General features: G+C 44.7%; 1 protein-coding gene across 9 annotated transcripts in view; it reads left to right on the top strand.

Moving 5' to 3' along the window:
• LOC120547752 (sorbin and SH3 domain-containing protein 1) overlaps positions 1–12,361 on the top strand; it is a 44,747-nt gene that overhangs the window by 21,594 nt on the left and 10,792 nt on the right. For 8 of the 9 annotated variants that reach the window (XM_039783396.1, XM_039783398.1, XM_039783395.1 and 5 more), the window contains 5 exons: positions 555–638; positions 4,997–5,046; positions 7,213–7,391; positions 9,513–10,982; positions 12,183–12,247. In XM_039783396.1, the coding sequence (XP_039639330.1) occupies positions 555–638; positions 4,997–5,046; positions 7,213–7,391; positions 9,513–10,982; positions 12,183–12,247 (1,848 nt within the window). The remainder of the gene's footprint in view (positions 1–554; positions 639–4,996; positions 5,047–7,212; positions 7,392–9,512; positions 10,983–12,182; positions 12,248–12,361) is intronic. The other variant, XM_039783399.1, reaches the window with a different exon arrangement.

The following is a 12,361-nucleotide window of genomic DNA, read 5'->3' as shown; positions in this document are numbered from 1 at the left end:
CTTTTGTGCCAGAGTATTACTTGGCTGGAAACAGTGACTTCCTTGAGTCTCAGTTGGTTGCCTGGCAACCTCACAGTGACAACAAGACAACAAGTGTGTAAAAAACAAATGTGATATAATATGAGTTAAAGAGGTGTTGGTAGGTGGACTCTGTTACTATTGCAGCTGTTTCCAGTCTTAATGCTAAGCTGAGCTAGCTGGCTGCTGGCTGTAGCTTCATATTTATCAAACAGATACGACAATCAACGATCAATCTTCTCATCTTACTCTCCGCAAGAAAGCAAATAAGTGATTATCCAGAGTATCAAACTTTGCCTTTAAGATAGACTTGAATGAATGTTAACCTATCCTTTAATTTACTTGTCGTAAAGAAGTCTGTAGGTACCTTCTTCAATGAAAACACCTACAGTATTGCTGATCCTTTTTAGTGTTGGGTACAAACATGGGCTCAAACAACAATATCTGACTCATTATTTTTGGTGTGCATATTCTGTCCTGTCTGAACTGTCTTCTCTTTGTCTTTCTCCTCCTCTTCTTGTTGCCATGCCACCTAGACTCAGGATGTAAAGCCAGAGGATGTAGATTTAGAGAATGAGCCTTGGTATAAATTCTTTTCAGAGATGGAGTTTGACAAAGCGGTAAGTGGTCGCTGTCTTTTAAGTGACAGTATATTGTACTTAATTGCATGTGATAACATCAATGTTCAAATAATGCCTAAACAAACTGTGTCTGTCTGTAAGGACTACTCCAGTTTCTACTCCCACTTTCACTCGCAGTATTGTACTGAATATTTTGTTATTGATCTTGCACATAAAAGATTATGTGACAGCATGTGTAAGAGGAAAATGTGTTTCCTCTTAAACTAAATGTACTACCATGTGTCCCACCACCGTGACTTAACGAGACCAACTACTGATTATCTTTTATGTCCTATATGTTTTTTCATCATAAACTCTGTTTATTGTACTTTGTTCAAAGCACTTTATATAGCTCCTTTCATTCCTCATCGTCACCTCATACAATTTAAAAGGATTTTGTCCCCAATAGTGTTTAAAATAGTCAACCGAGATCTATTTTTGCCCTCTTCAAAAGTGTCTCTCAGCAATTTATTTGTATCTGTGATGCTGAGTAAGCACAATCCGCTCAGTCAACAGAAAACTGTCTGACCACTTACAATAGCTGTGGCTTTTACCCTGCGCAATTTAGATCATTCATATTTAATAAGGCTGATTATTGATTAGAGTTTAGCAAAGGTGGCCATGACAAAGGATCAATTCAATTATGACAGGGCTGAGTTCATCAGCATCCTATTTTCTTTACAACAGGATCTTGCGATCTCTTGCTAACTGTAGCAGCATCCCTGTTCTTCCATGTCGTTAATTTCCATGAGGAACACGCTGTTTTGTTTATTTTGATGTGCACCTTGCCAGTTACAATACGTATCCTAATCCTGGCCTGGTAACTTGACGACGTATTTTTTTTTACACCAAATTTTCGTGTGATATGTGATTCTGCGATTCTCGCGTGATCTTGTGATAACGCGGGAATCCAGCTGCCGTGCAAGGTAACTGGCCTGGATGATTCATCCAGAGGTCACTCCTCACTTGGAGGGGCTGCAGTCCTCACGAGCATTAGGCTCCAGGGTAATCCCAGGCCCTTGAAATAATAATTGCTGCCCGTCTGCTATCCTGTATATTTACTAAAATACCCAAACAGGTGCAGGCATGTTGAAGCAGTATACAGTATCATGACAAGTCCATGCCTTGGGCCTTAGTTGGCACAAGACAAGTGTGGCACTGGCCGCCCACAAACAGATGTTGGTTCTCCTCGCTCTCTGTCAGACAGAGCCACACCGCCACACCCTGGATCATATGAGGTGGCACCACTGACTACGACATGAGGTCATGTCCTAGCATCAGCCAGACGCAAGGGCAGGGTCTCCCATTCCCGGTTAGTGAATATGTGGAGGAGGTTTAGTGGTGGAGGCAGCCGACTCTGTCTCATCGCAGCCTGGATGTTTGCCAGATGATCTCGGCTTGGTGACTGGCTCCTGTTTAATGTCAAAGTCACTTCTAAAGCTGCACCTGGTATGCGTAGTATTTGACCTTAAGGCCCAGCCAGACACTCTGGCTCATTGGAGTTTGATTGACATATCAGTACTCACTCGGTATTACCAGATGAGAGATATGGTTTTTGGAAGTCTGCGAAAGCCACAGTGCTCAGGTGTTAAATAAAGAGTTAGGCCTTCATGGCTCTGATCCAGTTAGGTCTTGTTCTTATTAATAACCTTCAAAGTGCTTTGGAGAACCACTTCTACTAATCAAGTAGTATTATAAGAAGGGGAAACTTCTTGACAGTATTAAAAGTCCATCTGATTCTTCTGATCCACATCTTTAGAACAGTCTTCTTGTGGTTTCATGCTGCTAATTAGCCAGTTGTCAACTAAATACCTCTAAAGAGCAGGCTTAGTGTAAGTAATACTTTAGATAATCCTACAAGACTGCACTATTTTCTCTTCTTCTTTATCCCGTCCTGTCAAATCGTCATTACTCAGCCACTTCTTGTCACCTAACATCCACTGAGTAAGAGTGACAGTAATCACAGTAATGGTCTTCCTGATTAATATTAACACGTTCTGGGTTCAAGAGGAGTCTGAAAACCCACCCAGTGACAGTTACGGTCAAACATAGGCCCATCGATATACATGGCTAGCTGGAACTGGAATTCCACACATAACTATGGTCAGGAAGAGCATTTTGGCCCCCTGCAACCGTCAGAGTGACTCCATCTGTCGAGCATATGCTGACGAGGGGGCTGCTGCCACACTGTCTCAGCGCTGAGTTACATACATCCCCCAACACCCACCCACCCCCGCGCACACCACCACCTGACATATTCTAAAGGAGGCGACTCAGTAAGCCCGCCAGCTCATTGTGCTTTCATATTTAACCTCTGTTACACACTTAGCCTTTACCTTTAAGCATTTAGCGCGGATGAGATGAGGGGCGCTCATGGCTATAACAGGCCCTTCACACTGGGGGAGCTGTTTGTTTTCATGAGTACATATCAACACAAATAAGGTGTTGGAAAGAGTGAGATTCATGTTACCATGACCTACTCATGATTGCTATTTTGAATATGAAAGTGGCTCTGAGTAGCCAGGGACACCTGTTAGGAAACATGCACATTCTGCAGAAAAGTTGTCATCGGTGTTCCACTGACTCACCAAAGGCCTTCATTCATGTCCATATACAGCTTCGGACATTTCACACTCTAACTGCTTTTAAGCAAGTAGTTTCATCCTCTGTATTTCTTTATCTGATAAGTTAAACCGATTTCATAAGATGGATAAAAAAAAGTGTCTAGGAGTAATGTGATTTTAAGTGATATCAGTGTAGGATTAGTTTCAAACTGAAGTTTTGTCCTTTTTTGTATGAAGAAAAGTTCATATAAACTGAAACTAATCAGGCATCTTGTAAATAACCAGATTAAAATTCCATTCCTTTACTCCAGATAAGCCTTCAATGCCTGTTTCCTGTTTACTTTCCATTGATGCTGTGTGTATAAGCCCAATTACCCAGGGGTGTAAGGGACACTATCTGTTCCCCCTGATATCAGATTTGGGGTGGAAGGGGGGGGGGATACAAGACGTGGCGGAGGAAGGAAGAGCTGCAGATTATTCAATGACACTGGCGTGTTTCCGAGTCGACATGGAACATTTGGCTTTATAAATAGATCCGACTACAGACCTGCCAGCCTGATGTTCCGGTCTTATAAAGATAGGCATTTATTCTGAAAGGTTATAAATGATCATCCTGCCCTGGCAACTAAGTGTAAAGGTATGTTGTGGCAAATGAGCTGTTGAGAATGCTCCTTGTCTGGTCATCGGTGTGTGGAAGCGGAGACTTGGCCGCGCCGTGGGGAAGTGGATGTGGTATTAACAGCATGGCCAGGCTGGCTGGGATGGGGATTGTGCAATCGTATTTGCAAACAACACTTGCGCTCTTATTCCTAGTGCCCGTGTCACGTCTGTTATTTTTACCTGCTGTGACGTCCAAAAAGAGGAAAGCAACAGAAACAGTGGGCTAAAATTAGTTGGCTCTAAACCATTGAAAGTGCTAGTGGGTGCTACCACACTTATGACCACCTCTGTGTTTTGGAGATAATATCTCCTTGTATATACATATTACATTTACACTTGTAGTCCTTTAAACATTTTTCACTCATGTGCTTGCAGTTTATTTCTTTCTGCCTTTATATTTGCTCTTTATCTTTTATAACATGGTTATAATTATCTGTTTCTACAATCAATATGTGTTACTGTATTCTTTACTTTGTCAGTAAGCATTTGTTTTGTCTTATTGGCTCGTGTGTGTGTGTGTGTGTATGTGCGTGTGTGTGTGTGTGTGTCGTGCGGCCGTGTGTGTGTGTGTGTGTGTGTGTGTGTGTGTGTGTGTGTGTGTGTGTGTGTGTGTGTGTGTGTGTGCGTGCGTGCGTGCGTGCGTGCGTGCGTGCGTGCGTGCGTGTGTGTGTGTGCGTGTGGGCGTGTGTGTATGTGTAATTTAGCCTGCTTCCACCACCAGCTGGTTAATTGTCCCCCGGTCTGGTCCAGTGGTAATGAGAGTGACTCAATACCAGACAAAAGAGACGGCTTCACTGGGAGACAGCAGCCCATTGGCTGAGCCTGTGACAGCCCCCTCCCCGCATGGGCGCCCCCTGACCGATGCACGCCCACTCCCCCCTCCACTCTCCACACTGCCGCTTGTTTTCTCCAACTTGCATGCAGGCCAAAACACACGCTTACTCCTCCATGCCAAGCCCAGTCCAGAGAAGCTAAGAACCCCGGGTGCTCGAGACAAAAACCCAGAGCAGCGAGTGAACGACAGAGAGGAAAAGAAGAGAGAATCTGACCATAGCTAATGCTCCTGCCTCTGTTCTAGCTGGAGGAGACCTTCCTGTGGATCTATCAATGACTTCTTTGTTTGGTTTGTTGCAGAGTGCCCCCTCTTTCAGCCCCCTGGAAACAGCCTCCGACCTGCAGCAGTAGTAAGTCCATCCCCTCCTTCTTATTCCAATACTTGTGCTTTAAATCTTGCTTCCTCCTTCCAGCATGTTGATGATTATTTAAGGCGTGTTACGGGGATAAATGTCAGTGAGAGGTTTCCCCACCCTGTAGAGCTCGCCCACCCTCAGCGGAGGGACCCCTGCTTCCTGAGGAGATCCTGTTAATAAGGCAAAAAGCTACCGGAACAGTGTGTCCTCTGTCTGTATTTCATTGTGTTTTTTAGGGGGGTTGGGGGTTGTAGTGTGGAGACATGGCTGCTATGTGGTGATTTATTTAAAGACAGCAACCTGGATGTCACTGGGATAGAGGGAACTCGCCCAGCTGCTGCATAACTTAAAAACCGTTATCTCCTTCTGAATGGGTGTGTGAACATTACTATGACCGGCAACTGGATCATTAAAGAGGATGCTAGCTGTTACTTAAACAAGGCTTACCAAGCCTTTGATCGTTTTTGTCCGATGAGATTGACATTTTCTATTTCTGTTTGTGTAATAAAATGTAAGGAATTTAGGACCGAGCCACGGGGACTCTCTTGCACTCCAGCCCGGGGAAAATAAACTTCCTCCCACCATTTCTGCTAAGAACTTTCCATCTGCTGCAATCATTAGGTCATCGTGGCCAAGTATCTGAAAAGACTTTTCCAATCCAACTTTTTAATCCATTGATTTGTTGTTCATTTTGGGAGTTTTTCCTCGCCACTGTCGCAATAGCCACTGCTAATGCTTGCTCTTGAGGGAATTACTGTAATTGTTGGGGGTTTTGGAATTTATAGAGTGTGGTCTAGACCTACTCTATCTGTAAAGTGTCTCGAGATAACTCTGTTATGATTTGAGACTATAAATAAAATTGAATTGAATTGAATTGAATTTTGAAAGGAAGAGGCTCCTGACGAAAGGGGTGGTGGAAGTTCACTCACCCAAACTTTTCAAAGGAAACCTCAAGTCATAAACTGACTTCCCTCAAAGGCACACATGTTTAGGGCAGGATGTTGTTTTCTCTGGGGTCTGTTTGAAATCAGACACATTTTGAAGAACGTTCTTGTAAATATATCATTTGATTGTAAAATGCAAAAACATGTGCCACTGGTGTAGTGTCTTTAGATGAATGAACAAACCTTTAAGTAAACGTGTGTCTTTTTTTCCGATTAGACACACACTGTGTGCACGATAGCTCTTAGAAGATTGATATAAATAATCCCCAATTGTTTGCATGGCCTTACAATAAGAGCTGTCATCGCGATGCAGTAGTACGTTCTCCGTAATTGCCATTTAAATGAGCCCCTTATCATTCCAGGGAAATATATAAACATTATAGTTAACCTGCAGTAGGTTCTGCCCCTGGTTCTCTCTCAGGCAGCATACTGACTGTTGATTTAACCAGAACCGTTCCAGAAGATTGTCTTAAATCTTGCATGGCTCCTGTCCTGCACATTTCCTGTACAGCATTTCTGTGAATTCTTCTAAGTAACCTAGAACCAACGTGATTTTAATGGCTCTCTGCAGTCAGCAGTGCACACAGCTATGAAAGAGCTTTTTGTGTTGAGGTAGTGAACAAGGAGAGTAATGTATCCATACATTTGTGCAAGCTTGTAAAACTCTTACAAGACTTGGCAACTCTGCAGATATAAAACACATTTGGGAAAATACATTCCTCTTTTTCCTAACACTAGTGAAAAGTGTTTGTTATTTCACCTAGATGATACTGGAGTCTGTCAGTTTAATGACCGTGTTTGTCTGCGCAAATAGAGGAGCAGCGTGAGTAACACGAGAGCGGCATTTGAAAGAGAGTAAACCTGACAGTTGTACAGGTGCATGGCAGGGGCTGATTCCCCATGTGGGAATGTTCAGAGAATATTTATAGAAATCTGTCCTGTTGGCCTCTCGGGAATGCCAAGATATGTGTGGTAGCAAATGCCTCCAAATTCTGCACTTTTTTTCTCAAGTTTTTTTCTCTGCGTCTGATTATTTTGTCTCCCACAAGTCTGCGAAGACAGGAATTACCTCAAGATATACTAAATAAGAACCATATGACTGCTCATTACCCAATTTGTGCGCCTCTGGTTGTCATAAAAAGCATGTAACACAACTCTTCTGAATGAATTTGACTGTGTTTAATTAGCTGTCTGCGTTCCTCTCACTACTGTCTAGCTCCTCGAGCAAGTCTGGACACAGCGAGGTGGAGAAGGACGGAGGATCATCCACAAGCGAGCCTGGGGCTCCAGAATGCGACCGCCATGTTTACAAGACTGTCCTGGAGGGCGGCGACATTCCCTTACAAGGTCTACGGGCCCTAAACAAGCGCCAGGCCAGCTCCTCCTCCTCTAAAGGTAGGATGACAGCCACTTCATGTGTCCAGTAAAATGGCAGGTGTGTGTGTGTGTGTGTGTGTGTGTGTGTGTGTGTGTGTGTGTGTGTGTGTGTGTGTGTGTGTGTGTTTATGGATGTGGGGGCTAGACAGGACAGCAGGCCATTAAAGGCCTTTCCTGCTGAGACAAAACCAGTGACTTACAGACATGATGTTGGACCGTTCAAAGTCCGTTCAGACAGGGATACATGTGTTTCCGTTTACGTTTCTGTTGGTATCCACACATTTTCTTCGCTCCCAGACCTCACAGCATCGGCCAATCACCTCGCAGCATTCATCCCCCCAGCAGCTTTTGATTTATTATTGATGCCATGGATGTTATCGTCAAACGTGTGCTGGCCATCTGCTTTGGAAAACTCATGGAGGGAGTGAGGTTGTCTTGCTAAGTCGATGGAAGCTAACCTTGGAGAGTTTCCCCTCTCTCACTCCAGTTGTGTTGCTAGGCAGGCTTAGGGCAAGACTCCAGAGCGTTCCAGCGCCAGGGAGCGGAGGGCCAGAGAGGGGATGGATGAGGAGGGACGGGCGAGATAAACAGACAGGGGTGAGATAAACAGGAGGGACACAGAGGGTGGGTAGGCGTAAGGAAGTCAGCTGTCAGTGTGAGGTCAGGGGCTGGAATGCCTTCGCACATGGCCAGGGAGAGAAACGCTAGGGGAGGAGAAGAGATGTGAGAAAAAGAAAGGAAGGGACAGTGTGACCCAGCACGTCATTACATTACATCTGGAATGGCACATAACAGACTGCTTTAGAAACTGTCCGCTCAGAGTTAATGTTTGGTATTTTTCCACAGTAATTAATAACTAATGTATTGACTGTTTGAACAAAGATGTATCAGGATAGTTGTTTTGGCGTTTACCCAGTTGAATTGTGGGCCCATGTAGTAAATGGATTTGGCACTCCAGTCAACTGACTAGCACGCACTTTCATTAGCCTCCTGCCCAAAGAAATAACCAAGTGCTAGAAACCAAAAACATCATCATGTGTTTCTGTCTTGTGCTCACGAAATCAAAAAAATATCTGTATTAATCTTTGTCTTTTTTTTAAACTGAGTCTCCTCAAGGGCTTTTCAGCAGCTAGGACTCTTTACTTGCCACATTCCCTGGATAGAATATCTAGTTTACTTTCTCAGTGTGTTTATTTTATTATTTTTTTAAGATTCTTTTTTTGGGCATTTTTAGGCCTTTATTATTGACAGGACAGCTTAGACTTGAAAGGATAGAGAAAGGGGGAATGACGTGCAGCAAAGGGCCGCAGGTCGGACTCCGTGTGTGTTTTTTTCTGGTAGATATGAAGCATGACAGATGGGTCACTCATGCTACAGAAGTGTCTCGCAGCATGTGAAAGTGTTGTGTCACTTCCAGGTTCCATCTGTAGTACTATCACAAGCATACTATAGCCAGGACATGACTATTGCCAGGAAGTGACATGAGTAGTTCAGTTTCTCAGAGGTCTGTGACAGTCATATTTTACTGTCCAAGTTGACTCAGAATCCATTTTTTTATTTACAACCGTGTAGGGGAGCAGTGTATTAACAGAGGTGCCACAGAACATATATCACTGCAGCCGCCTGTCTAATTGCTGAAAGCAGAAGAGAAGAATATATTGCATGTAGGAGGTTAAAGCGGGACAGGCAGCGGTGATGTTATGAATACAAAATGGGGAACAGAAAAGATTTGAATAGGTTTTTTTTTTTTTTTTTTTTTTTCTTTTAATTTATGATACTGCAGTCAGTGTTAAGAATTCCTATATGAACTACAACATCACATAACATTTCATGGCATATTGCTGTTTTAATACTTTATGTTCCACATGTTATGTTTCTGTTTACAGTGATATTGATAATGCAAAAATCTGTTAGACAGTAAATTTCCTGGTGTTCCATTTTTACAAAGCATAATTCCTCACTGCAGTACCATGCTATTACTATAACAGTCATCTATTAGTCTGCTTCCTCTTCTCATCTACTTTTGATGGAACTTGGTCTTTACTTTAGAAATGTGCCTGACTCTGTTTTAGTGTGTGTGAACCTGTGACCATTGTAATCTAATATGTTGTTTATTCTGTTGTCCTGCATGCTTGCCAGTGGATTATAAAGGTGGGAATGGCTATATAATTTCACCCTGCTCCTCTGTAAATAGTCGATCGGTTCTTGCCAGTAATGCAATAGGTAACCAGTGTAAGACTATGAAGCCTCTATCTGCTGCCAAAGCCTGCATACCCCAAATCCTGCCCTCTAAGTTCAAGCCCAAGCTGCTGCCGCCCAGTGGTGACAGTCAGGAGAGCAGGACTAAAGCTGTCAGGCACCCAAAGGCCCACAGCTGTGAGGATCTGTACACAGGGCCATGTGACACAGACTTTGCTGGAGCAGAGGAACGGGAGACCGGGCAACATTCAGACTCTAAGTCCAGCTGTGGCACCGAGTGTGCGGACGGCCTCAGGAATGTTTCCCCTGCAATTAGGAGGAGCGCGTCTGAGTTTTCCAACCTGTACAGGACCATGCATTACATCCAGCGGCCCAGCTCGGCCGGCTGCAGCCCCCACGGCAGCGTCCGCAGCCTGGCGTCTCTTTTTGAGAAGTCAAAGGCCGAAGGGGATGAAAGGTCAGAGGCGGATGACGGGGGTAACATTCCACGGGATGCAGTGTCGTCGCGGGTCAGCGAGTTTGAAATGATCATCCAGCGGTCCAGCTCGGCGCCCAGCCGCTCCTCCTCCCTGCCCACCCTGCACTCCAGCCACAGCCACAGCCCCGACCACAGCCCCGCCCACCTCTACATGGCGTCTGCAGTGTCAGCGGAGTCCCTTTTGGTAGCTGACGCCACCCAGATGGATGCCTGCTCCCCAGTGGAGGCAGACGCCAAGAGCTGTAGGGAGGAGGCCTTGTCACCAGGCAGTGTGACTGTGGAGGAGGCTGCTTCCTCCTCAGAGGACAGACGCAACGTCAGGACCGAGTCCCCCTCTAACACTGAGGCCGAGGTTGAGCAGATCTTCAGTAAAAGTTCCCCAGACCTGATCCACCAAAATGCCAGTGGATCAAAGAGTCCCTCAGCACTGTTTGCAGCATCACCTCCACAACAGAACCATCTCCACCACCACCACCACAACCACCTCCTGCACCACCTGAACCATCAACTCCTCCTCAAACCCAGCAAATGCAAAGGCTCTTGCCCTGCCTCCTACACCCGCTTCACCACCATCCTCAGGCACGAGAGGCAACAGGCCACGACCCAACAGGAGAGGCCCCCACCTTTGGAGAAGAAGACCACGCTGCCTGGGAACCTCTTCCTCATGGGCCCCGCTCCCTTCAGGTTACGTAAGAACCTGCAGTCCCAGCAAACTCGGAGGACCCTGTTAGCCACCAAGGTGACAGTGGGCACCCAGAGACCCAGCACTTGGTCTCCTGAGCCCAGACCTCTGATCCCTCAGCGCCTGTCCTCCCTGGAGGTCCTGGAGAGGCTGAGTAACGGGGAGGGAAGCAACACTGAGCACCTGAGTAACGGGCAGGGCTTGGACGCCAACGGAAACCTACTGCAGCCGCTGGCAGCTCACCGCAGAGGTGGCTATCTCCATCCCTTCACACCACTGTCACCCTCCTCTCTCCTCGCTGTGTGGTCACTCATTTATCTCGACTCTCTCTCTTCACATTGTGTCCCTTTTTTTTCCTCCACAAAGCAACGCCGCCACCCTCCATCTCTAGTCTGTGTGGTGTGTTTACAAAGTGACAGGGAAGCCTCCATCTCATTCTGAGTGTGCTGTTTGGTGCTCTTCCATTTCACTGTGAATATGGTTCCCCCCAAACGCATCAAAACACTCCAGTGACTCTAGGAAGTTCAGGCAGCTTTTGGTAATGTATATAATCTCCTGGTGACATCAGATTTGAGTTGTATGCAAGAGTGCTAGAGCCTGCATTAAGCCTTACACCGAATTCTGTGTTTTATGACATCATTAAGGTCTAAGATAAATGGAGATGAAACATCACTTCTGTCTTTTTTATGATCCTCAATGAGACAATAAATCTTGTCCTTACACAGGCAATACATTTGAAAACCTTTTAAAATACAATTTCCAGCCTTCCTCTGTAATGTTTAAGCAGGATATTTCGATATAACATTGCATACGCTCTCTTGAACTGATGTTTCACCATGTTTTTTTTTTCTGTTTTGGGAACAATTTACATCTACAAGTTTTCATTCTCTCCCCATGAAAGGTTTGTTTTAGCCTGACAGGATGTTCCCTGCTTTGATTTCTTTTACGTAACAGCTGGGACAAACCTGAAACATTGATAGTTGTTACTCGTGGCCCTTGCTGGGACACAGAATGAAACATCTACGGTGGTGTGGGGAACAAATTAAGTCATGAAGATATGTCGGATCAGTAAATCCATAATGTCGTGTTTATTCTTTTGGCCATTATACAGTAGGTTTCTTTTTTTTCTTTCCTGCATTTGTTTTTTCACAAACACACATCTGACCATTCTGTGTTAATTCCTATGTGCATGCAGGAATACATTTGGCTTTTTGGATGTGTGTGTGCCTTTTTGTTTTAGTGTTGCAGAGATTATGGTGTTCATTCCAAGCATGCGTTGTAGTTGTATTTTATTGAATATTTGTATGATTCTATTCATTGGAATTAAGGAGTTGACTGCAATATCATCATCTTCTATTTGAGACGTTTTGTTCTTTTGAGTTGGATTTGCCTTGAGGTTGACAGTAAAAAAATGCTTCACGGCGTAATCTTCTTTCTGTTTATGTTTCAGACTCGTCCCCAGTTCTCGGAGAGAGCCAGGATGACGTGTTGCGAAGGCGTCACGGGGACAAAGAGGTGAACTTTCTTTACATTTAAGCCAAACTTTCATAAATTACACCCTCACTGGCAATGCTTTAGTCAGGAGAGCTGTGTTAAGAAGGAGGAAATCAGACAAACAATGTGTTACAT

Source organism: Perca fluviatilis, chromosome 19 (genome assembly GCF_010015445.1).
Source record: "Perca fluviatilis chromosome 19, GENO_Pfluv_1.0, whole genome shotgun sequence".
Classification (NCBI taxonomy): Eukaryota; Metazoa; Chordata; class Actinopteri; order Perciformes; family Percidae; genus Perca; species Perca fluviatilis.
The sequence above is the reverse complement of the archived record's forward strand: the minus strand, read 5'-3'. Positions and strand labels throughout refer to the sequence as shown.